Source organism: Oncorhynchus keta, chromosome 23, assembly GCF_023373465.1.
Source record: "Oncorhynchus keta strain PuntledgeMale-10-30-2019 chromosome 23, Oket_V2, whole genome shotgun sequence".
Classification (NCBI taxonomy): domain Eukaryota; kingdom Metazoa; phylum Chordata; class Actinopteri; order Salmoniformes; family Salmonidae; genus Oncorhynchus; species Oncorhynchus keta.
Genome location: NC_068443.1, coordinates 40,382,905 through 40,410,393, shown reverse-complemented (window position 1 = coordinate 40,410,393; position 27,489 = coordinate 40,382,905). Strand labels below are relative to the sequence as shown.

Genomic DNA, 27,489 nt, shown 5'->3' with positions numbered 1-27,489 from the left:
CCTCCAGGGACACCAGCTCCTGGAGTTTTTGGTTGACTTGGAGGGCATTCCAAGACCAGTGGGCTGAGTAATGAAAGGACACGTTTCCAAGATCGGGTCATAATTTCGGGGCATTGTTAGCATAAAACAATATTGAGATCTGAGCTTGTATATGTGTTTTAATTTCGAGCTAGAAGAGAGGATAAATAAAATGGCCGTTTTCCTCAAATGGCCATATAAATAATGTGGCCACTTGGTTACAGCGTTGTCTTTTAAGCCACATGATTCGAATGTCAGTTAAATCAATTAAAATAACCCTTATCGTCAAGATCGGTTGCCTAAGCCTAATAGTCCTACTTATCACGTATTATTATTATTACAAATAGAAGAGATAATCACTTAGTATTATTACAAATAGAATAGATTATCACGTATTATTATTATTACAAATAGAAGAGATAATCACTTAGTATTATTACAAATAGAATAGATTATCACGTATTATTATTATTACAAATAGAAGAGATAATCACTTAGTATTATTACAAATAGAATAGATTATCACGTATTATTATTACAAATAGAAGAGATTATCACTTCTCACAATGGAGCTCATTTAGTAAAGGTAGATCAGAGCTGAATCAATGTTTCGCAAGATCACATAATAATTCATTTGTAGTATACATTACAGAGCTTAATATAATAGTATAGGAAAGAGCATATTCTTCCATTTCTATGATACTTACCGTAGTCAAATGGCTCAAAAAAATTCAAGAGGCGCAACTCTATTTCCAAGTGTAACTTTCCCCAAGAATATCCGCACTGTCCATGGTTTCAGCACATGACCACTCACGAGGCAGCGTTTTTCTGGCTACTAAGCAAAGACTAGTAAACAAAATAAACGTAAAATATGCTATTCTGTTTTCTTTTCAAATACATTCTCTTATTTCCACAACATTTCTTTAGACTTCTTCGTGATGGACTTGAACTAGTGTTTTTTGTTTTTACTTGTAGCCTAGAGTAACATAAACTAATGAAAATGCTATTATGTTCTTTGAAATCATCGTTTTTTACTTACTATGACTTTAACTATGTTATGTCTAGTCTATGAGACCAGGATGGTTTTATCATCATATTAGCTTCAAAATAAAAGGTATTGAGGAGTTTTTGTTGTTATCTACTCTATTCATGTATTTTGTGTATGTGTGTGGTGGGCATTGGAAATAGCAGCCTTAACATGTTGTGCTGGAGAGAATCACTCATGATTTCAATGGGAGATCTTGGCAGGCAACATCATTTGTTAACTGGGTTCTTCCTAGGTTGGGCCATGTGTTGCCTGGCTGACGCCCGATCCACGTGACTACACAACGCTGTGTAGAGAGGCGGCCACGTGTCCACTTTCGCAAACATGGACAGTTCATTTTGTCCTATCACTTTTAAGAGGATTCATTTCTCGTCTGTTCTTTGACTTTTCAACACAGCTTATTTGACCTTACCTGGTTGAAAACGCATTCGCCTAGCTTCGTAACGTGGAATGTCTAACATTATGGGCGCCAATAAGTACGTTTTCCTCCATTGACCACAAGATGGCGCCAGATATCGGAGTATTTCCTCAATATCAAGATAATGTGCATTATATGCATTGAAACGTTGTATCAAAGTTGAATTATCAAACAACTTAGTGGGTGGTAACATTATACATTACACATGATAAAATATGTTCCACTTTGGTCAAAATAAACTCAATATTTCCCCATGCATGTCTACTTTATTGGATTCTCATTCAGTGCAAATATGTGTTGGGTGTCTTGAGACTGATCGATTCTATTAAAATGTAACGTTTCAAGTTAAGCTGTAGTTTGTTTGTATCCTGTTTAGTGAATGATTACTGTGAGTATGAATGGAGATTAGGCCACGAAACTGTGTGTATGCTAATTTAGAAAGGTTGTTGGACTGAATCCGATGAGAGGAAATGGCCTTGGATCAGAGAGCAGGGTCAGGCCCAGAACAGAAGATGGACGGTGTGTGATTCTGACATCTGGCTAAACGAAGAGAGGAGCATGGACATTCCACAGGGGAAAGGAGGCAAACTAATTGGGGGTCATAAAATGTATAGCTGGGCAGGTGCCAAGTACAAGAGGGTGGTGACCAAAAGGAGGGAAGAGTACAAGATGTTTTGGGAACTTTCTAAATGTATGCCATCAGCTGGCTGTATCCTTGGTATTAAACACTTGAAACTTATCTTGAGCTTTTGGTCTCAATTCCTTATTGCAAAGAGGTTGCAATAGAATCTTTCTTTAACAAAGACCATTATTAAAATAACATTCAGAACTTCCCAAAAATTGTAATGAACATATTTTTAGCTAATCTATTTCAATACATTTCTATGAATTAGCCCTAATCTTTCACAGGAGGGAACAGGGGCAAGTGATCCAGACTTCCGAGAAGCTGACAGACATGGACTTGGTCACCCTGCATCATAGACGACAAAAGGGCAGTGGGAAAACCCTCCAAAAATACTGACTGAGAGAAATAGCAGAAGCGAGAGAGAGATAGCGAGAGCAAGCAAGAGAGAACGGAAGAGCCAGCTGCCAGCCACCTAATGAGACTGGTGTGGCAGAGTGGACAGACAGGGCATGGCATCCCCAGTGGCGTTCAGAGCGGCACGTAGGCCTGCCAGGCATGCTAGTCTGCCCGCTCACACCCAGCAACTGAGACACAACATGTGCATGAACACACACAGACACGTACGCACACACACAGACACACACAAAAATCCATTTATAGATACAATATTTGTAATACACACACACAAACGCACACACTATTACTCACACAGTTATCTGTTTGTCTTAAGAGTGGACCAGTCACAACAAGCCATCTAATCTGCATCCCTCATCAGGTCCAGGGAGAAACATACAGCCAGGGCCCACAGAGCCTGTGCTGCCTACATAGGGGCCCCTATTAGGGGCCACAGTAGCGCTCAGGTCTGGGCGGACCTGGCGGAGGAGGAAGTACCAGGGCTGCAGGGCCTTGTCATTCCTGACGTACACACACACACACACACACACACACACACACACACACACACACACACACACACACACACACACACACACACACACACACACACACACACACACACACACACACACACACACACACACACACACAAATGTACGGACGCACTCGCAAATACACACACACCAGAAAGTATGGGGCCTAATCATTCCGGGAGGACAGGACAGCTCAGTGGACTCAGAGGAAACCAGGTTACAGTTGTTGGGTTCTGAAAATATGAAATATACTTATTCATGTCACTGAGGGAGGGAGGGGACTGTGTAAAATTTACATTCTGTCCGGATATGTTGTTGTTAGCCATCAAGGATCCTATGGGAGGTCAAAAAAGACAAGAGTCTGGTGCTAGTCAACATGACAGCCGTGAGTTGGGGAGGAGTGAGCAGAAATCAGGTCAGATGAAGTGAGGAAGAACAAATATCACTAAGGTTCTGTCTAACAACAGAGGTGCATTGGCTGCTCAGATGTGTAGGAGGAGACTCAGCATGGGAGAAAGGGTTCAATATCAGTGCTCGTGTGAATGTCTTTTGTCTTGTGCAGATGTATGACCCAATTGGGGAATAAATTGGTTAAACTTGACAAGGTTCATTTAGAACCTAACACAGTATTGAAGTGTGGCCTCACATTTTGACATCTTTAACTTACTGGAATCCACGACACAATAAGGATCAAACCCCAGCTAACATTCTGATACATAGCGGCATAAGGCATAAAGGCGCATACATGCTTATAACAAGTTACAAAGCATTATACATGTATGTTTGACGAAAGCGTTAGCTCCAGTGCTTACAGCAATTTATAACCATGTTCTTATGTGAATGTGTGTGACCGAAAAACAATGCAGTAACTCCATAATTTAGTGTGAAAACAAACAATTTTTTTCATGTATAAGACAATATCTCATCATACAGGTTTTTCTGCATCTCATGAAGACAGGTACGTTGTAGATCCAAATCATGTAGATGGCATCAGAAGTTTAGTATAAAGTTGCAACTCTGGTTGGACCGTGGGAAAGTTTACTGTTAACCTAGTGAAGGCGCCTCTACATAAACACAGGCTAGCCATGCTAAAATGTACATGTTTTCAAGCCCTCGTATACACACGGGCATACACACACACACACATATACACACACACACACACACACACACACACACACACACACACACACACACACACACACACACACACACACACACACACACACACACACACTCCACTGTCAATTCACAGTGCAGCTCTCTGTCGGCCTATGGCTCAGTGACGCATACAAAACAAGGACAACCATTCATCTGCTAGTTAAAACCCCAACTCTATAGTGTCATTAAAATGTACCAGTCTGGATAGCTGCAAAGGTTTTGGGCAGTATTTCACCATATATTATAATATTAAGTTTATTTCCGAAACACTTTACAGTAAATTTTCAGAACTGTTGGTAAATTAGCAATTTTTCTTAAAGGAACTCACGAAAGAGATGGCATGGGGTTGTTCAATGGCAGACATATTTGTTTGAAACCTATCATTGGATTTCAGAGACACAAACAATTAAACTCCCAGTGAAAAAAGTAGCACCGCAAAGTTTGTCAAATGTGAAAAATATTTTTTTTAAATTGTGAAGAAGTGTACAAATGATACAGAACTGTGTGTAATCCTCTGATTCCAAGGGTTGCAAGTTTGAATCCAGCGATTGAAAGTTATTGTTTTAAACCCATTCCAAACTGTAACCCGTACCTTAACCATTCAGAGTTATTGCCTAAATTGAACCTTAAAGCACTTCAAAATTTGACATTTGAGAAACAAGGATAAACATCTAATTCTGACATGAGACAGAGCTAATTGAACCAAACACCATACCTTAAGGCTAGATTCATGATGTCTTGAACTTCTATGTCAAATATACAGGATAGGAACACTCCATTCCAGGTAAACAATGGATATATAGCGTTTTGGAACAAAACCAATTGTAACATGTTTGAATTTTAAATCCGTGGACAGTAATATTTTACACAAAGGTACCAATGAGCATTAATTTTTGATGAAAATTTGGTGGATATAGCATTTTGTAGAGTGACATGTTGAGGTTGGACCCAGCTGCAGAGAAGAGACCAGGAATCAGTGGTTAAGGATAAACATAATACGTAACTGAGAACAGTAACAGAAATATCACAGTAACACTGGAGAAACAACAAGCACTAAGTCTCAACATCTCACTCAGGCAACAACCACGCACGGCACACAACTCAAGCTTCTGCAAAGGACAACCGAAAACACACCTCTTTTAACAGGGAAATCATAATGAGTAAACAGGACACACCTGAGTGTCGTTAATGTCTCTAGGACGGTCTCTGCTGCCCACTGGTGACATGTAGGGGCCGATTCCAACCTGAGTTAGAGTGCGTAAATGGAACGTAATTCCCTTTTTACGCACCTTTCTCTCCATGTGTATTCTGACCTTGAACTTAATTAAGCATGAGAATAGCAGGCTATTCACCCGCTATTCGTTTTGGGTAGAGATCAAAGGAATCAAGGTGTGGCGGAGGTGTATCTACAGATATGCTGTATTCTGACCTCGTGGAGTCTTCATTCAATAGGGTTTGCAGTATTTGTCTCTTTCTCAGCACCAATTGGTAGATTTAAAAATACTCTGATCTTGTATATCATTTAGGGTCTGGAAATTATTTACGATTGACCCCCAAAGATTGATGCCTTTGCCCCCGTGGAATTTGGAAAATATATATATTTTTTAAACATACAAATCTGTAAATTTAAGCTAGAGATATGTGTCTCAATCCACCTGTGTCGCACTTCCACATCTGCAGTGAAAGGTGACGGAGCTAGAGCGGTGTTTGTCAGACCATGAGACATCCTGAAAATCGGTCTTCTCACAAAATCATCTGTAGCGTGTCGAACACGGAAGTGGTCTCAGCTGGGATGGGCGAGATTGGGATCATGGGGATTATGGGAGAGGAAGGCGGTGTGGCATCTGTCTGCTAAACAATAGCAGGGGATGGGTCAGAGGTCAGACAAACAGTGCAACACAGATGAACATCGTGTGATACTTCCCATTTCCCAACATAGTGCACTACTTTTAACCAGGGCTCTGTTCAAAAGTAGTGAACTAAAAAGGGAATAGGGTTCCATTTGGGATGCCGCCCAAGAGAATGTGTATGTGGGAGGGAGGATGAAAGGATGAAGGTGTGTGTGCGAGTATGCGTGTGTGAGTATGCGTTAGTGAGTATGTGTGTATGTTGGCTTCAACAGATGCCCTTTTTGTGCAGAAATGTAGAAATGTCGGTCTCCATGAATGCATCATTCTCAGAAGAAAACCCCTGTCACGTGATGTAGTAGTTCCCCTGCAGTGAATGCATCCAAGGAGAGAGCCCAAGCGTCTTTATTTCCTTTCCAGAACACTTGAACGTGCTTTCTCTGACCAACTCTCTTGTTGTCTCTCTCAGAACGGTTTTCTTGACCCTAACCAGTCAGGCTTCAAGACGGGTCACTCAACCGAGACTGCTCTGTGTAAAGGAGGCTCTCCGTACTGCCAAAGCTGACTCTCTCTCCTCTGTTCTCATCCTCCTAGATCTATACGCTGCCTTCAACACCGTGAACCATCAGATGCTCCTCTCCACCCTCTCAGGGCTGGGTGTCTCAGGCTCTGCATACTCTTTGGCTGCTCCTACCAGATGATGTGGAGAGGATCTGTGTCTGCACCACATACTCTCACTACTGGTGTTCCGCAGGGCTCGGTCCTAGGCCCTCTCCTCTTCTCTTTACACACCAAGTCACTCGGCTAGGTCATAGGTCATACATGGTATCTCCTATCATTGCTATGCTGATGACACTGAACTGCTTTTCTCCTTACCCCCTTCTGACACCCACACGGCGACACGCATCTCTGCGTCCCTGGCAGATACCTCAACATCGATGTCTGCCCACCACCTCAAGCTCAACATCAGCAAGACTGAGCTGCTCTTCCTCCCGGGGAAGACCTGCCCGCTCAAAGGCCTCTCCATCACGGTTGACAACTCCACAGTGTTGCCCCCCCAGAGTGAAAAGAACCTTGACCTGACCCTGGACAACACCCTGTCGTTCTCTGCGAACATCAAAGCAGTGACTCGCTCCTGCAGGTTCATGCTCTACAACATCCAAAGCGTATGACCCTCCCTTACACAGGAAGAGGCGCAACTCCTAATCCAGGCACTTGTCATCTCCCATCTGGACTACTGTAACTCTCTATTGGTTGGGCTCCCCGCTTGTGCCATCAAACCCCTGCAACTTATCCAGAACACTGCAGCCTGCCTGGTGTTCTCGCATGTCACCCCACTCCTCCGCACACTCCACTGGCTAAGCTCGCATCCACTCCAAAACCATGGTGCTTGCCTACACAGCTGCAAGAGGAACTGCAACACCCTACCTTCAGGCTATGCTCAAACCCTACACCTAAACCCAACCTCTCCGTTATGCATCCTCTGGTCTCTTGGCCCTCCCATCCCTACGAGAGGGCATCTCCTGCTCAGCCCAGTCCAAGCTTTTCTCTGTCCTGGCACACCAATGTTGGAACCAGCTTCCCCCTGAAACTAGGTCTGCAGAGTCCCTGACCATCTTTCTAAAGCACCTGAAACCCTACCTCTTCAAAGAGTATCGTAAAAATAATTTGTCCTCAGTTCCAACACTCACTAAGAGTGTTGCACAAGAACTGTTCGTCAGGAACTGTTCGTTGGCAGCTTCATGAAATGGGTTTCCATGGCCAAGCAGCGGCACACAAGCCTATGATCACCATGTGCAATGCCAAGCGTAGGCTGGAGTGGTGTAAAGCTCACCGCCATTGGATTCTGGAGCAGTAGAAACGTGTTCTCTGGCAGTCCGACGGACGAATCTGGGTTTGGTGGATGCCAGGAGAACGCTGCCTGCCCTAATGCATAGTAAAGTTTGGTGAATGAGGAATAACGGTCTGGAAATTGAAAAAAAAGAAATTGACTGGCCTGCACAGAGCCCTGACCTCAACCCCATCGAACACCTTTGGGATTATTTCGACCGCGAGCCAGGCCTAATCGGCCAACATCAGTGCCTGACCTCACTAATGCTCTTGTGGTTGAATGGAAGCAAGTCCCCGCAGCAATGTTCCAACATCTATTGGAAGGCTTTCCCAGAAGAGTGGGCTGTTTTAGCAGCAAAGAGGGGACCAACTCCATATTAATGCCAATGATTTTGGAATGAGATGTTCGACGATCATGAGTCCACATACTTTTGGTCATGTAGTGTATGTGGATATGACTACTAGTGGCTAACAATAGTGGCTAATTTCTGACATGATACAAATGATAAAATAAATACAGTGAAAAGTCTGGGCATATAATTAAAACATAAATCAACTTGGTAGGTTTGGCGCTGTACTGTCATTTGCGTATGGCTACGGAGATGTATAGCTTGGGTAGTTAGATAGATAGCTAGATAGATATCTACATAGCTAGATATAAAGATATAAAACAATTGTCATTTATATTTACAATCATCCTCTCCAAGCGGATTGCTCATTTATCTAGCTCTTATCAATAGCTCTTATCAATTTGTAAATGACAGGGCATGGAGAATGGTGTTACTTCAGAAAAAAAAGAAAGTAGATGTTCCACTTGGAATTGACAGGTTGCTCGACCTTATTCGTCATGAGATTCTCATGCTTAAGTTCAAGGTCAGACTACGAATAAGGAGAAAGGTGCATAAAAAGAGAATTACGTTCCATTTAGGCACGCTTAACTCAGGTCGGAATCGGCCCCTATATTGAATAGGCAGAAAACTTCAGGTGAAAATCATGCATGATAGGTGCTATGTACGCACAGTAGGTGCTATACAAATAAAATTATAAAATGTCAATACTGTCACTTCAGAATGGTCAATATTTACTCTGTAAAATCGTGTTTGTCTATCCGTGTTCCCTGAGTTAGTCTGTCCATGGTTTATATGGACAAATAACAGGCTATCCATGGTTTATAAGGACAAATAGCCTACCTCCGGCCTAAAATGGCACAAATCATCTCCATTCAGATATTTCAGCCATGGCACTGTCTCGATCTGTCTCCGTCTCTGTCTCGATCTCTCTCTCTCTCTGTGTGTGTGTGTGTGTGTGTGTGCGTGTGTGTGTGCGATGTTCCTTGTCTCTCGCTAACCGAGAATGACAGTGTGGTGTGTGTGCACAGACGTGCATGAGTCTGTGTGTTTGCACACAAGCATGTGTATTGTTCCATCCCCGTAGGGATGTTCTCTTCGATGTCCTGACTCTCTGTCGATTGGGGACAGGAAGCCCTTAGGAAACCACAAATGTCAAATTGGTGCCATAACCTTAGAGAATGAGTGTACTGAAATGACACAACCAACTATCTAGTAGTACACACTGCACACTGCCATTACACAAAAGGCTGCTATTAGATCAATCTAGTCTGGCTTTGAGCCATTGATTGATGGATAGAATGTTTATATTGCAGCTATATGTTTTTTTAGTATGGGCATCAAAGAGATTATTCTTTGAAGCCATTCAATTAAGCATTTTTTGTCTGGTGCAACAAAACATGCCTTGCATTTTGTTGATTGTATGTACAGTGCCTTCAGAAAGTATTTACATCCCTTGACGTTTTCCACATTTGTTGCGTTACAGCCTGAATTTGAAATGGATTAAATTTAAATGTTGTGTCACTGGCCTACATACAGTGGGGCAAAAAAGTATTTAGTCAGCCACCAATTGTGAAAGTTCTCCCACTTAAAAATCTGAGAAAGGCCTGTAATTTTCATCACAGGTACACTTCAACTCTGACAGACAAAATGAGAGAAAAAAAAATCCAGAAAATCACATAGTAGGATTTTTTATGAATTTATTTGCAAATTATGGTGGGAAATAAGTATTTGGTCAATAACAAAAGTTTATCTCAATACTTTGTTATTTACCCTTTGTTGGCAATGACAGAGGTCAAACGTTTTCTGTAAGTCTTCACAAGGTTTTCACACACTGTTGCTGGTATTTTGGCCCATTCCTCCATGCAGATCTCCTCTAGAGCAGTGATGTTTTGGGGCTGTTGCTGGGCAACACAAACTTTCAACTCGCTCCAAAGATTTTCTATGGGGTTGAGATCTGGAGACTGGCTAGGCCACTCCAGGACCTTGAAATGCTTCTTACGAATCCACTCCTTCGTTGCCCAGGTGGTGTGTTTGGGATCATTGTCATGCTGAAAGACCCAGCCATGTTTCATCTTCAATGCCCGTGCTGATGGAAGGAGGTTTTCACTCAAAATCTCACGATACATGGCCCCATTCATTCTTTCCTTTACACGGATCAGTCATCCTGGTCCCTTTGCAGAAAAACAGCCCCAAAGCATGTTGATTCCACCCCCATACTTCACAGTAGGTATGGTGTTCTTTGGATGCAACTCAGAATTCTTTGTCCTCCAAACATGACGAGATTAGTTTTTACCAAAAAGTTCTATTTTGGTTTCATCTGACCATATGACATCCTCCCAATGTTCTTCTGGATCATCCAAATGCTCTCTAGTAAACTTCAGACGGGCCTGGACATGTACTGGCTTAAGCAGGGGGACACGTCTGGCACTGCAGGATTTGAGTCCCTGGCGGCGTAGTGTGTTACTGATGGTAGGCTTTGTTACTTCGGTCCCAGCTCCCTGCAGGTCATTCACTAGGTCCCCCCGTGTGGTTCTGGGATTTTTGCTCACCGTTCTTGTGATCATTTTGACCCCACGGGGTGAGATCTTGCGTGGAGCCCCAGATCGATGGAGATTATCAGTGGACTTGTATGTCTTCCATTTCCTAATAATTGCTCCCACAGTTGATTTCTTCAAACCAAGCTGCTTACCTATTGCAGATTCAGTCTTCCCAGCCTGGTGCAGGTCTACAATTTTGTTTCTGGTGTCCTTTGACAGCTCTTTGGTCTTGGCCATAGTGGAGTTTGGAGTGTGACTGTTTGAGGTTGTGGACAGGTGTCTTTTATACTGATAACAAGTTCAAACAGGTGCCATTAATACAGGTAATGAGTGGAGGACAGAGGAATGAAGAAGAAGAAAAGAAAGAAGAATAAGTTATAGGTCTGTGAGAGCCAGAAATCCTGCTTGTTTGTAGGTGACCAAATACTTATTTTCCACCATAATTTGCAAAGAAATTCATAACAAATCTTACAATGTGTTTTTCTAGATTTTTCTTCTCATTTTGTCGATCATAATTGAAGTGTACCTATGAGGAAAATTACAGGCCTCTCTCATCTTTTTAAGTGGGAGAATTTGCACAATTGGTGGCTGACTAAATACTTTTTTGTCCCACTGTGTCAAAGTGGAATTATGTTTTTAGAAATGTGTACAAATTATTTAAAAAATGAAAAGCTGGAGTCAATACGTATTCAACCCCTTTGTTATGGTAAGCCTAAATACATTCAGGATTACAATTGTGCTTTAACAAGTCATATAATAAGTTGCATGGACTCTCTGTGTGCAATAAGAGTATTTAACATGATTTTTTAATAACTACCTGTTCTCTATAACCGCACATGCAATTCATTATCTGAATATCCCTTTGAGCATAGTGAAGTTATTAATTACCCTTTGAATGGTGCATCAATACACCCAGTCACTACAAAGATACAGTCGTCCGTCCTAACTCAGTTGCCGGAGAGGAAGGAAACCGCTCAGGGATTTCACCATGAGTGAACAGTTAGAGTTTTAATGGATGTGATAGGAGAAAACTGAGGATGGATCAACAGCATTGTAGTTACTCCACAATGCTAACCTAAAAGTAAAAAGAAGGAACCCTGTACAGAATACAAATGTTACAAAAAAAAGCATCCTGTTTTCAAAAAGTACTAAAGTAAAACTGCAAAAAAATGTGTCCTGATTACAAAGCGTTATGTTTGGTGCAAGTCCCACACAACACATCACTGAGTACCACTCTTTATATTTTCAAGGATGATAGTGGTTGCATCAAGTTATGAGTATTGCTTGTCTTGCATCACCTTATCGGTATGTTTGTCATCGTCAAGGACGAGGGAGTCTTTTTTAGGATAAAAAGAAACGGAATAGAGCTAAGCACAGGGAAAATCCTAGATGAAAACCTGGTTCAGTCTTATTTCCAGACACTTGGAGATAAATTCATTTTTCAGCAGGACAATAACCTCAAACACAAGGCCAAATATACACTGGAGTTGCTTACCAAGACGACATCGAGTGTTCCTGAGTGGCTTAGTTACAGTTTGACTTAAATCGTCTTGAAAATCTACGGCAAGACTTGGCTGTCTAGCAATGATCAACAACCAACTTGACAGAGCTTGAATCATTTAAAAAATAATAATATGCAAATATTGTACAATCCAGGTGTGTAAAGCTCTTAGAGATTTACCTAGAAAGACTCACAGCTGTAATCACTGAGAGTAAAGAGGAGTAAAGTACACACACGTGCAGAACACGCACAAGTGCACACAGACGGACGGACGGACGGACGGACGGACGGACACACACACACACACACACACACACACACACACACACACACACACACAGGAATCAATCCAATATGGGGCACAAGGGCACTTGCGCCCTCAGATTTGTCTTGTTTAAAATAAAATAAAAAGATGCTCAATTAATTACTAAACTTCCATTTTAAGCCCACGTTTTATCATAATTATCTATAAAAAGATCTGTCAGTGTTATTTTGAGAGAGGGCACACTGACTGGACCAGGCAAGGAGTCGCCTGGGTAGCGAGGACTGGGGCCAGGCTCCACGTGCATGTAAGGGCCTCCACCACCACATGCTCCTACCACGGGTGCTGGCTTGCTGGCTACTGGGGTTGGGCAGCCCATCCCCAGCCCCACTGACGTCAGTCGCCCACACACCACAATACCTCTGTCGGGAGTTTTAAAACAAACTTCGCCTCCTGTCGTCAAGGCAACACAGACCCCGGCAACAGACCACTATGGAAAAAGCTGTCCGTTTGTGACCATGTGTACGGTAAACAGTCAGGTTTCTCTTAATCTGCAGGAAAGAGGAAAAGGGTTCGGGTTTCCGCCTATCGTCTTACGATGCAGCTCATACATCCTGCTGAGATAGGGAAAACAGACTAGACTGAATATACCTTTTTCTATTTAGATATTACTACTACAGTACCTGTAATATTGTTCATTGATATCACAATTGTAGTAGAAACGAGGAGTAGGTGCTATGGCTACATTACATAGGAATAGTTATTGTACAAGTGATAGTGACAAGCAGGGTATACATACAATTATGACTGAATAAAGCAAGGCAAGAAATGTACAGGAACAGTAGAGGAAGTTGTCACACTATGGTATTGATAACAGACGTGATAGTGGCAACATGAAAAGGGTAAACTGTTCAGTGTATGCCCTCGAGTTCTCTACCACGTACGCCTGATCCCGATTCTCTACCTCCCTGGGCTGTGACACTGGGTCTGTTGGTCATGGGAGAGTGGTTAGCACCCACTGGGCCTAGCGGATAGCATCGCTATCTCATGCATTTCCTGTTGACATTTTTTTGCCTGCGTGCAGCAGTCTGTTACAGCAAAGTCAACGACATCACAGTGGAGAGAGAGAGAGAGAGAGAAGCCGTGTCAAAAATGTATCCTTCCTCGCTGACTTAGATGGGATGCTCAGGGGATGGGGCCAGTTCAAGTAAAAACCAGTCAACTCAAGAGGGTCATCTGGATTTCCAATTCAATAATTGAAAAGGGCATTTATGTTCAATGACTTCTCAATAAACAGAAAAAGGATACCCTGATTGACTCCCATCCTTGGTATTGCTACTCTGCTCCTGCCACTGGACCTCTCATTCGGGACATCCAGACTGCCCAAGGTCGTGAACTACCTGGTGAAACTCATCAAATCCCCTCCTGATGCCCCGTCCTGTCCAGACAGAATGACACAGGGTCCCCTATGTTAGCAGCTGATGTTACTCTTCAATAACACAGACCCCAAAGCAAATCAAGGGGAGAAAAATAGGTTTATTCAAAGAGGACAAATCATGGATGTTATGCTGGGAAGTAGATGGTTCATTCTCCCGTCATCAGTGACTTTCTCCTCAGTGATTCTCCCCTAAGACGAAAGGGACAGGATGTAGTTTTATAACCAAACACTATAACCCAACCTTATAACCCAACCCAACCCTTGCCAATTAGAATTCCTTGCAATAAAACTGGGCCAATGTCCAAATAACAAGTATCATATTTCAGGCTCAACGTATAAACAATTTGGACCAATGGGAACTTGCCATGTAGCTATGAGTCCTGGACTGAAATTCCTCCCATGTCTCTGACCCATTGATCATTAATCCCGTTACAGAAAAAACACTTTCCATTGATCGTTAGTACTCTTAGTCCTCTTGACTTTTAGTACTCCATTGACCTCTCGTCCTCTGCGTTGTGTATTTCTCTTTGAAATATTCTTACACCTGCATGGATCCTACCACTGCCACCAAATGATTGCAGGTCTGGAGCCCACTGCTGCCACCAACTGATTTCATAGTAGGTGAAAGGAAGGTTTCTATTGGCCTATGTTGCTTTCACCCATCAAATCATGTCAGATCAGTGATTACGTCAAGGATGGGAGGAAGGAAGGATACATTGTGATAGTTTTGGAATGCAACCAGAGGCTTTTGAGTAGACTAGAGCAGCCTTTTTCAAACCTCTCCTCAGGACCCCTAGACGTTCTATGTATTTGAACTGTTCCAGAACTATCACACCTGATTCAACTAATCATCAATCCCTTGACTACTTGAATCAGGTGCGCTAGTTCAGGGCTACAACAAAATTGTGAAACGTTTGTATAGTATACTATTACCACAGTATACTTAATTTGAATTTCCTGTATGTTGTTCCTTTAAAACTAAAGTGGACTGACATCCTATATGACACTAGAATTACAGAAAGTAAGGTAAGGTAAGACATGAAACAATGCAGAGTAAATTCATGCTCATTTTAATCATTTCATAAAAAATGTGTTGAACACAATATACAATACCTTACCATGCACTGTGTGAGAAACACATGGGAAATATGGATACATCTTAAACAATGTAATATTTCAATAAACATACAGCTAGCTGTACAATGACCCGTCACCATACATCATATAGGTTCAATGAAGCCTTCATATGGCTCCAGATAACAGGAAAACTATAGAAACCGAGGAATTACGTTTCTGCCAACCACCTCAGTTGTCTGCCAAGTAACACAGATGTTTAAGAATGTTCTCTGGAAATATGCAAAAACTTGAGTATTATACATTATAACAAATATTTCACTTGTTCTGACAGGTAGTGCATATAAATTATACCAAACATACTTTTTGTGAATAGGATTCTACTTACAGATCAAAGTCATAAATACACTGTTTCAAACAGTTCATGGATCGACATAGGACTAAGTGCATGGACGAGGAGATTGTGCAGCTAAGTTATCATCACACACACACACACACACACACACACACACACACACACACACACACACACACACACACACACACACACACACACACACACACACAGTCAACAAGGGAAGTATTGTCATCTAGTGATGTTATGCAGATCTCCCCACACTGTAGAAGCTGAGTGTTGAAGCTTCCATGGCAGTACCATTTAGATGTATTGTTGACAGAAGAGCAACTAGGTGCTGAGCTGTCCAGCTCGTCAAGGTGCTGGACAGAAATCATGGATTTAATTATTTTGTAATTTTTTTAACATTACACTTCAGTATCTCCACTTCCTACAGGGGACCTTTTAGGTGACATTAAATTAACATAGAATCAACTTGTAGAAAGATTCTATTTATTTTTGGTTTAGTTTCATTGTGTTTGTTGCTCTGCGATTCCTGCCAAACCTCGAGAGATGTGTTGTTGGCGGTGGTCACCTCAAGAGGGACCTGGCAACCAAAAGTATAACATCAGCTGATTGTCAAATATTGTTGTATGGAGGTTTGTTTTTTGACATTGGTTGACCGTCACAAGGCTAGTCTAGGACTTCATAATATCATGTGACGTGGGATTTTTCTCTTTCTCTTTGGAAAGAAACCAGTCAATGGTTCATTTGATTGGCCATAATTGTCTTTAATACTGTGCATGAATTAGATTAGGAGACCCCATTTACTGGACTTCCATTCTTGGAAGGGAGATGCGCAGAAATAATTTGATTTTTTTTGCCGAAAGAATATGAAGATATTTAATTAAGTGCTAATCAGATGTGGCACAACACCTCTGTTGGACTGAGTTCCATCTGGCTGTTAAAGTGCTTTTATCAGGTCATCTTTGGAGCTTATTGGTTAGGACAGTTTACATGGACTTTCAATTGGTTTTTCCCACTGGGAAAATTTGAAAAATGGAGATAATTGCTTTTTACGGGAGGCAAATACGGAAAACAATAAGGAGCAGCTTTGCTGCGAATATCGAACTTTATGTGGCGTTTGTTAACATTGACTTGAGATTTGTGAGATAACACGTGACGCATAACATTGAGCGCCTAGTGCTTTGAGTTTGGTGTTGAAAGAATAACCCAATTCTTTAGTTTAAACACTGTTCTAGCTCTCAACCCTTGCGAAAAAAAAGTGCAACTTGTGCTGGGAAGTCCGACGATTTTGGAAAGTCCACAAAGCACAAATTGGGAATAAACTATTGCTGAGAAGACATAAGGAAGACCGGAAGTATTTTCCTCTCATTCGAGAGACAATTAAGATGAGTTGTGTGTAGAAAACAAACATTTTATAATAACGACTTAAAACTGTTAAATAAATTATAAAATGGCATACAAAAGACACGGTCATAAAAAAAGGCACACAAAAGTCTTCAGACACGTGTTACAAATACCTGTGGACCACTAGTTGGAACTTTGAATGCTACCCAGCAACATCCCATCCAATCCCGTTACAAAGACCTGTGGACCACTAGTTGGAACTTTGAACGCTACCCGGCAACATCCCATCCAATCCCGTTACAAAACAAAACATATACCCGAAAACAGTCACAAACAACAATCATTCTGAAGTGCAAGTGTCTCTCATCTTGTCCCAATTGAACACCATAGTCTCTTAGCGTAAATGAGCTTCATCTTATTTGTCAGAGCAAAGATTGTAGTATCTGGCTAAGGACTAAGATATGGTACTTCTGCCACACAGCAGCTCAACAGCACTCCTTCAAGGCAATCACGCTCTTCAACTCATCATAATCTGCTTTCGGAGGGTTCCCAAAACAAGTGTTGTGGTCCCCCACCCTCTTCTGCAGGGGCCCTAAGTCAGTCAGGCCCTCGCGCACAAGCAGAGCAGCTTCAAAGAGCCAGATTGCAGGATTCCTCCACTGCAATAAAACAAGATGCCAAACACAGCCTAAAACTGGTGCTTTTATAAAGATCACGGTCAAGGCTTGTTATGTGGGGGAAGCCCCACGTATCTCCATCTCTAGTCCACCCTGGTCCATTGGCGACCGTCCCCCTTCTGTCCCCCTCTCGCCCTCCTCCCTTCCTATCTGTCCATCCTCATCCTGTCCGTCATCTAGCGTCAGCTCAAACTGGAACTTGTGACCTCCTTCTCCGCCCTCTCGCTCTCCGTCTCCAGTGCAGAAGGGGGGAGAGGGGCTCTGGGGGATCATGCTCTGGTACCAGTTCCTGTTGTCTTCCAGGGTATCCAGGATATCCTGGGCGTCAGGGTGCACCAGGTCAGCCCACGTCTCCCACAGAGGGTGGACGATGTAGTCTATGAAGCCCACCTGGAGAGAGCGGGAGAAGAGAGAGAAGGGTGTAAGATTTCAGGATAGAATAGTGTGTACGAATACTGTATTAACAGCAGTAGAGAGGGGTCGAGAGAGCGCGTGTATGCAAACAGTATGTACAAGGAAACGTGTAAGATGTGTATACACGTGAGTATGCGAGCAGTGTGGGTACTGTACTGTGTGTGGACATACCTGTATATGTGTACATGTATTAGCAACCTACCTGGCTCTTCTCCACAGAAGCCGTATGCTTATCACACATGGGGCTGATCTCGATGCCTCTCTCCCTCTCCCGGTCTCCCTGGTGGGAGAACTCGTTCATGATGCGGTCGGTCCACTGGCGGTACAGGTCCAGGGACTTGGTCGGATTGCTCAGGTCTGCACAATGAACCATGTTACGCATCACCTGGAAGAGACGGGAAGGAGAGAGGATTGTGTGAGTTTGTGTGTGTGTGCGTGCGTGTACCTACATGCCTGTATGTGCACCTGTATGCATGCCTTATGTGCCTACGTGTGTGTGTGTGCTTTACTGCATGCCTTCTTGTGCATACGAGTGTGAGCTCCTACCTGTATCTTGTCTGTGTAGTTGTCTAGCAGCAGCACTCCAGAGCTGGTCACCTTCTTGGTCTCCACCATGGTCTTCAGGTCAGCCAGCAGGCTCATGTGTTTGGACATGTCAGTGGCCAGTACCTGGAGGGAGAGAGAGAGTGAGCGAGGTCGTCGTTAGTGATTTAGACATGTTTATGCTTCAGCAATATAGGATATAGTACAATATATAGTACATGGAATTGAGACAGGGATAGAAAGATGGACCGTCGGACCGACGGACGCACGGTCGGCGACTCATGCGAGTGGGACATCGGCAACAAACACCTTTGGTCAGAACCGGGGCATTCTCTCACCATGTCTATGACCATTCTCCTGAGGGACTGGCGTTGTTTTTTGGTCAGGTTCTGAAAGATGTCACAGTTGTCCTCCTGCAGCAGCTTGAAGCCCACGGCCAGGTGGTGGTTCTCCAGGACCGACTCGTCGTTATACATCAGGGCCAGCTCGGAGTCTGGACGGACAGAGGGTGGGCAAGAGAGGCGGACCGATTAGAAGCAAAATGCCAAAAGCATTTTCTTATGTGGTTTTTGTGACGATGCATTTCAAACTTGAATATTTTACTTGTATTTTCAAATATGCCAATACATTATAAAATGATAAGATAAAGTGTACCAAAGTAGCAGAGATGATGAATTGGGCGCTGTTGTTAAGATTTTGATGGAGAAAGTACTCACTGGTGTTAATGAGGAACTGGTTGGAGACCCCAGGATGGTCCACATCATGGATGGCTGCCGCAAAGATGGCCGCCAAGATCTCCAGATCTGTGAAGACGGCCTGTGATTGGACAGGAGAGATTTGATGAGTTCTCAACATTGAGAGTGAAGGTTTCACTACAAAATTGGTAACACACATTCATCAGGTAACAACTCATTCTGACATAACGAGGTGGGGTGGCGGTGACATATTTAGGTGGAGTGGGGTGACATTATTCATGCGTGTTTACTGATAACACTTGCTGGTATACATGATTTATAATTACTCGGGGCAGGGCTCTCCAACCCTGTTCCTGGAGAGCTACCGTCCTGTAGGTTGTCGCTCCAAACCTAAACTAGCACACCCGGTTTGAATACCTAGCTGGTTGATAAGCCGAAATCAGGTTACAACTAGATTCGACACGAAAACCTTTTGAGGAGGGTAGCTCTCCAGGAACATGGCTGGAGAGCCCTGACTTAGGGGTTTGCTACGTGACAGTGTTGCTCAGTCACTCCTCAGAATATGCAACGCGAAGCAAGAAGACAGAAAGCGGTGTGTATTAAGTGGAGCTGGGTCAGGTGACTTACGTCCAGAGCGGGTGTGGCGAGCAGGATGTGTGTGGACTGGGCCACGTCTGCAGCGTGGAGGCTGTTGTGGTATTCTACGTCGGCGTGGTAGTGCGCTTCCAGGGTCAACATGAAGGTCACGAATGTGTCCGCGGGGATCTTGAACGTCTTCATCAAGTCTCGCTCCTGCACGGGACGCACAAAGAAACGAAACGCCGTTAGCTTGATGGGAATAAATGGGACCCAGAATGTCTTCATTGGGTCTCGGCTCCCGCACGGGACACACACAAACACACGACGCCACACCGCCACTCATTAACTAAAAGGAGAAATGTAACCCATTTACATGTGATACTGTATGTAACACAACAACCCATGAACACTCTGATTAACTTTTTAAAATTTTCTTCCAATTAAAATGACTTTGGTTTTTACCATTGAGTTTGTCTTTGTTTAAATTGCAATGACTGCGTCAATCACAATGCAAAAGCTGCTAAGAAAAATAAATTGCTTGACTTGGCTGGCACTGTGTGTTAATGTCCACTTATCCATGTGACTAGACTAGTTCCTACTACAGTAGCATAAGTAATCATTCAGCTACTGACCCAGAAGATGAGGACACATTATTGAGAACACGCGAGAACATGCTGATGTACAGTACTTTAGGCTGTGCGTTGGTGACTCACCCTCTGTGTGTGTGTGTGTGTGTGTGTGTGTGTGTGTGTGTGTGTGTGTGTGTGTGTGTGTGTGTGTGTGTGTGTCTGTCTGCAAGGCACCTCAGTCAGGGAAAACACAGCAATCTGACAGGAACGAAAGAGGAAGAGCACTGACCTGGAAGATGGTGTACATGGTGCATGTGAGCGGGCGGTTGTGGGAGTGCTCGGCCACCCTGAAGATGTTCAGACCCCACTTGTTGATGTCCTCAAGGTCCTGAGAAAGAGAGAGACGTTGTCAGGGTACGCTCTTGCAGACAGTTGGCCGGAAGGTGCAGTCACAATGCGAAGACAAATTAAATATCCAGATATTTGGATTGGAATTTAAAATTCAACAATCAGAAAGTGCCGTTTGTTTGACGCTTCCATCTGTGTCCTTGTGCAGAATATGTGCGCCTTAGGTTTGGGGACATCTACTTTATAAGCTACCTGTCGCCCTGTCTTAAACCGGAATTTACCCCAACCCCTGAGGGGTATACCACAAAGCAGGATCAATGAGTTAGCCAGCTAACTTGCCTAAATGTTCAGAAAAAAGTACTTAAGATAAGCTTTAAATGGCCATGGTCTATAGTTGACTCAACAATATTTAGCTAAATATTTTTTATTTCTGGTTGTTTATCAAAGTTTGCTGGCTTTGTAGTATACCCCTATAAAGTAGAGACTTCCCCAGTACCTTAGACAGCAGGTCCTCCTGGTCTGTTTTGACCCCGAAGCGGCTGACGCTGCAGCCTTGGAGCACGGGGGTTTGGCTGACCTTCCTGACCCCACTGATCTGGGTCATCGTCCCTTGACTCGGAGTCTGACCCCCCTGCTGGGTCTGGTGGTGGGTTCTCTTCTTCCTCTCCCTGGTCTTGGCCATAGGGCACGGCAACTCCAACTCATTCTGCTTGTCTGGAGGGAGAGAGGGATGGAGAGAGGGATGGGGAGAGAGGGATGGAGAGGGATGGAGAGTGGGATGGAGAGTGGGATGGAGAGTGGGATGGAGAGAGGGATGGAGAGAGGGATGGAGAGAGGGATGGAGAGAGGGATGGAGAGAGGGATGGAGAGTGGGATGGAGAGTGGGATGGAGAGTGGGATGGAGAGTGGGATGGAGAGAGGGATGGAGAGAGGGATGGAGAGAGGGATGGAGAGAGGGATGGAGAGTGGGATGGGGAGTGGGAAAAGAAAAAGGGTTAAAACTACTGCACCATAGAATGAAAACACTGAGTCTGAAAGACAGACTCACAAACAACACTTGTGGTCATTTCAATCACAAAGCAATACATACAGAATGTACATTTTGACACGACTCCGTTTTCTTTCGCAGTACATAAAATGAATTGACATGGTAAAATGGTAATTACACCGCATTGGAAGAAAAAAAAAAGAGGCTATATTGACTTGGAGTGGACAATCATTCAGTCAGACATGTATAGGAGTAACTGGTCTGAACTGGTTCTCTGACCACTCAGTCTTCCTATCTACTGATAGTCATTCAACTACTCTCTCAATCTTCCAAACAATCAAGCCCTTCTCTTGTTCTCTTTTGCCTTCTTCCGTCTCCTCCAGTTAAAATTCACCAGGAAAGAGCCAAGTGACATTGAGCATAATACACTATTTCAATATTCAAATGTAGAGGGAACACATAAAGCCAGATAAATAACATGTTAAAAACAAATATTTTGCAAAAACATGCCAATGAAAAACAATGGCGTAACATTTAGGATTTATTCATAGAAAGAGAGAAATTCCATAATATTCAATGAGGCATCAATTCTCAGTGGAGATTATTAATAGTGTTTGCAGATCAATAAAAGTTTGTTGCCAAACCATAACAACGCATAGCAATGTTGGCTGCTGCTTTGTTGTATTAATAAGGAGAAGTGTTTGGGGGATGGCTTGTTGCAGTGGAGCTGAAGCGACCTCTCTCGAGGCGCTACATGTTAGCGCCACGGGGTGTGTGCCGCTGACCGTGTGTATCTGCGGCTAACCGTGTGTTTTTCCACACATTGCCTCAGCTCTATTCTCTATGAGGCGTAGGAAGATGATTTGCCTCGACCTGACAGGTACTAGCCGCAATGCAGAACACAAACCTTAAATCACTATCCATTTTCTCTCACTTCCGCCCTCATTTCTCCAACCCGCTTCGCTTTATTCTATCAACCTTAGCATCACGGTGTCTTTATAGCTTATCAATTTTCCTCCCTTCTACACCATCTCCCTCTCTCCATCTGCTTTTTCATCCGTGAAGAGAAAGATGGAGGCTTGTTTACGAGTCGGTGCACTGCGCAGTTCTCTCAGAGTAGCAGTTTTCTCCGTGCTGGCGGAGAAGGTGGTGGTGTGAGCTGGCTAATTGGCAGGGAGCCATGGAACGTGTCACAGTTTAAAAAAAAAGTATGTATGTATATATATATTATATATATATATTTTTTTTTAGAGAGATGAGGCAACACCATATGCAGGTAACAAACGCACTCTTTCGTTTTCTCTCCCTCGCTCTGCAGAACGACAGAGTACCAGGGAAGAGTAGAATCGCTTTTCATTTTCTCCCCCTCTCTGCAGCGAGGCAGAGGGAGCACTCCAGCAGACCAGATGAAACTGGTTTGAAACTATCGCAACCCCACGTTGGTACCCCCCACTCAGCAGAGTCTCATTCTCTCTGACCCTCAACCTCTTTTCTCCTCCTGCCTAATCATTTGTGATTACTATATTATTATGATTTGTTTATCTTTGTGTAAAAACCAATAACAGCTAAAACATCACCATTCAGGCAAAGGTATAGTCCATTAGCACAGCGAGAGGCAATACATGAGATTAGTTATTTTGTTTGTTTGTTTGTTTGTTTGTTTGTTTGTTTGTGTGTGTGTGTGTATGTTTTGCGTGGAGGCGTGTATGACTTGACTTACCAAGGAAGGTGTTGGAGATGAACTCTGACACCTGGTTGCCGGAGCGACTCATCTCTGACAGGTGGGTCAGCTCCCGGTTCAACATCCTCTTGAACTGGGGAGACACAAAATGACACAATACCATGTTAGGTCGCCATTAGATAGACACTTCAGCTCACTTGGTAGAGCATGGTGCTTGCGATGCCAGGATAATGGGTTTGATTCCCGGGGACCACCCATATGTAGAACGTACTAAGTTGCTTTGGATAAAAGTTTACCTCAGGTCAGCCATTTCCTGTTGCCAATTAGCAGTGGGAAGCATATAAACAGTTTTGTGTTGAATTGCAGTAACAGAAAATGACAACACTGTGTTCGGTACACTGTGTTAGGTACACTGTTAGGTACAGTGTGTTAGGTACAGTGTGTTAGGTACAGTGTGTTAGGTACACTGTGTTAGGTACACTGTGTTAGGTACACTGTGTTAGGTACACTGTGTTAGGTACACAGTGTTAGGTACAGTGTGTTAGGTACACAGTGTGTTAGGTACACAGTGTGTTAGGTACACAGTGTGTTAGGTACACAGTGTGTTAGGTACAGTGTGTTAGGTACAGTGTGTTAGGTACAGTGTGTTAGGTACAGTGTGTTAGGTACAGTGCATGGAGACCAACAAGACATTGAACTGGGGAAATACAACATTACACAACACCTTACTAGATATACTGCATGGAGACCAACAGGAAATGGCTTCCCTGGGGTAGTGGTATAACTTGTTTCCAGGGACTTTCCATTGCCGTTAAGTAGTGATGAGCGGGTTGACTCATAAACCACATTCCCCCTCGGTGCAGGTGGGTTTAGGGTCATGAAATATTGTGTGGATAAAGAGCGGGTGGGTTGAAACAATACATAAAAAAAATTAAAAATCGATAAATGTATAATTCTTGTGGCAATTTAGATCTATAGGCTACATAGTTTTTTCCTCATTTGTAGGCTCTCTGGCATTAGCGCGTACACCTGGGCTTTAGGGCCTTACATTGCATGCGCTAAATAGCCTACACGCCAAACCCTTTTGGAAACAGGCAGAAAAAGTTTTGTCTATTCACTAAGAAAAAAAAGCTGTGAAATGGAGAGTTGAAAATAAAATGAAGGGACGGACAGAAAAGTAATTTATGGGAAAGATTTAGTGAAGTGGCAAAAGAGGAAGATAGTCACTGCTATGTTAAGTGTGCTGATTGTGAGGCGCTAAGCAAATTCGACAATCACACGACAGGGATTTCAAATAGGCCTATGGCACATCAAGAGAAACTGAAGCTTAGTGTTCAGATGGGTTAAATGGAAACTGAAATCTGGAAACTGACTGTAGGTCTATAACTTCTCACAGTCTTAATATTAACTCCTGCAGAATTAAGCATTTCTTGCAGTAAAATGATACACCAAATGTATATTTTGACTCGGGAATAAAATAATTATTCTTTCTTTCAGCATCTTGAGAGAATGTGAATGCGCACCTAGGAACCGCCTGTAGCAGTGCTACCTTTATCAACATCATAAAAGCTGATAGTATTTCAACCACATAACATAGCTGAACTGAAATCTTATTATAAACATGTTGGGTTGTTTTCACAGCTTTCTCTTTCCTTACAGACCTATTGCACTTTTCCCCCAGTCCCTAAACTTCTTCTTCTCCGCAAAAGAAGCTGAGATGACAAGAGAACTTTTACCTATGTCAACTAGATTGAAGCATTCATTTATGACATTCTGGTGAGCAAGGGTTAATTTAGTCTTCTTGGGCAACGAATAATGACAGAAGAGAAGCTGCATGTATCTAATTATAGGCAAGTTGACTAACAAATAGCTTACCAAAATGTCGGAAATTCTAAGCAGAAACATATCTAATTAAGGCAACAACAAACAAATCCTGCAACCTCTCAAAAAAATCGTTCCTCCATCTCTGTCTGTAGCCTACAGGGCATTTGCTACTGTATATTTGCGGATGAGGTTCGGATGCAGTCCTCAGATTTCCCCTTTATCACATGGTGATAGGGTGATTGCGGATGGGTTATTTGCAAAACTGGGCGGGTGCAGGCGAACAAACAGCTGACCTGCACACCACTAATTGGAGCCCACTATTGGAGCCCAAGGGAATAGGCTTGTTTGTTTGATACCATATAAGGACTTTGCGTATCTTTATACAGTATAGGCTATTTGAGTGCCCTGTTTTGAGATATTTAGTAAACAAATCAAAGATTTCTGGATTAATATGTACAGCATAGGGTCAGAATCAACCAAATTTCTGCAATAGCTTTTCAACCAAACATTTACCCGCACACACATCTTATTCTGTTAAGAAGCTAATGCACAACATCTATGTTGTGAGATGGATTCAGTTGAGATCATGGGCTGTAGTACCCAATCAATCTGATGCAATATTTAAATAAATACTAGAACGTGCTACAAGTATACAACCCGTCTCTCCCCACGAACACACATTTACCCCCAGTCCCCCCACATACCTTGATGTACCCCCAGGAGACACAGAGCATGGTGTTGGCTTCAGGCATGGTGCTGTACTGTAGCTGTATATCCTGTAGCTGTTCTATAGCTGTCACCCCTGGCTGTCCTCAACAGAAGCCCTGTCTGAATAGGCAAAACCAAGGCTTTCTTTCCTCAACAACCAACAGCCATGTCTCCATCTCTTCTGTCTTGGTCTTTCAGCCTCTTTGGTGGTTCTTCGCAGATTCACAGATTACAGATCAACGATAACCCCCACCAAGACGAGCACCTAGACCCCCGCCGAGTGCTCTTCCTCATTTCTGGAATATCCCAGTGATATCTTCCTCAGTCACAGCAGCTAGTTGGATAGCGACTGTATTTCCTTCAGCAGTAGACGGTATTCCCCTGAACAGCAATATATAAGTAGGTCAGTAGGTAGGAAGCTTGTAGCTACATATGTAGAAACTATCTCTTAGGTACTGTAGGTGCCTCCCTTTAACCACGGTATCTCTATGTCTATACAGCCAATGGAACACAAGTGGTTCTCAAAAAGGAGATCCCAGTCCTATTGCATTGCTATCATATCTCTATGCATCCCAGAGGTAGCCAATGGAGGAGGCGGGTTGCGGAGGGGATTCCAGTGCTATATCCATCCATCCATCCATCTAATGAGACTAAAAGGAGAATCAGAGAGGCTAAGTGGCTTGAACGAGGGAAGAAAGAGGGGGAAGGGGGTTCCAACGGTGGCGAGGGATCCCCGGTGACTGGCTGGAACTGCCTGGCTGAAAGGCCAGTAGAGGAAGCCTCTCTCTCTCTCTCAGCTTAGTCTCCCGCCAATGCCAGATGTCGCCCCCCTCTCGCTCTCCTCTTTCTCTCTCCCTTAGACCCCTCTCTCTCTCTCCCTCTGTCCCTGCCAGCAACATGCACATCAATACAAACCACTGCAGACATCAACACGTAGATCACGCCATGGCAACAGAGTCACGTGTACTGCATAGACTCTCTCACGGAGGTCTCTCCTCCAAACGCGCGCGCACACGCACTGCTGCGCATAAACTGTGCATCGTCCTGACTCTGGCCACCTACTTCATCTCAATGTGCACTACTTAATTTCAAATGGGCTTGCTTTTCCTTTTTCACCAAATTAATATTTTACTTGTTTTATATTTTCAAGACATTCATTTAATTTAGCAAAAACCATTAATATAACTGCCCACTCTTGAAAACTGATGCATGAAATCAAAGGTATCCTATTCATCTATATTTTCGACTTTACTTGTCAATTTTTTATCTTGATCCAAATATAAAAATGTATGCGTTGTAATATGGTAATCTGAGAAATAGCCAATCAAATAGCCTGCAGCTAATTTACAGAATCACTTGGATTTGTTTTGTCCTTACTAGCCAAAACTCGTTTCAAACAGGTGCTTTTTCAGTGAACCATTAAATCGCACCCTCTCTAGCAGTGAATGGCTGTCATATGGCAGACCGGTCTGTTATTTCCCATTGACTGCAACCGGAACACAACTTTGAAAATGCAAGAAGAAAGAAGCCGTCCGTCTTTCAAAGCTTTGGCTGCACTCAACTCTACAAACCCAACTGATAGAGACAGTCTTATAACCCCCCTCCAAAAACAACAACATCAACATAACTTCCCAAACTGGAAATGTCCAAATCCAATACGGATATTCTGTTCAAGCGTATTTGTAATATATTCTTACTGAAGGCGTAAAGGTACTGAATCGTG

The 27,489-nt window shown here is 43.2% G+C and overlaps 2 protein-coding genes across 7 annotated transcripts in view; one reads left to right on the top strand and one right to left on the bottom strand.

Annotated features, from left to right (window-relative positions):
- Window positions 1–27,489, top strand: part of LOC127911058 (uncharacterized) — a 441,684-nt gene that overhangs the window by 38,005 nt on the left and 376,190 nt on the right. The window lies entirely within an intron of this gene.
- The window catches only part of LOC118402318 (cAMP-specific 3',5'-cyclic phosphodiesterase 4B-like), a 116,804-nt gene continuing 104,325 nt past the window's right edge, over window positions 15,011–27,489 (bottom strand). For 5 of the 6 annotated variants that reach the window (XM_035800426.2, XM_035800427.2, XM_035800429.2 and 2 more), the window contains 9 exons: window positions 23,274–23,367; window positions 21,062–21,279; window positions 20,507–20,605; window positions 19,697–19,861; window positions 19,091–19,190; window positions 18,713–18,867; window positions 18,378–18,500; window positions 18,034–18,216; window positions 15,011–17,807 (listed from right to left, as the gene is read on the bottom strand). In XM_035800426.2, the coding sequence (XP_035656319.1) occupies window positions 17,469–17,807; window positions 18,034–18,216; window positions 18,378–18,500; window positions 18,713–18,867; window positions 19,091–19,190; window positions 19,697–19,861; window positions 20,507–20,605; window positions 21,062–21,279; window positions 23,274–23,367 (1,476 nt within the window). In that variant the 3' untranslated portion in view covers window positions 15,011–17,468. Of the gene's footprint in view, window positions 17,808–18,033; window positions 18,217–18,377; window positions 18,501–18,712; window positions 18,868–19,090; window positions 19,191–19,696; window positions 19,862–20,506; window positions 20,606–21,061; window positions 21,280–23,273; window positions 23,368–25,762; window positions 26,710–27,489 lie in introns of those variants that run through there. The other variant, XM_052477209.1, reaches the window with a different exon arrangement.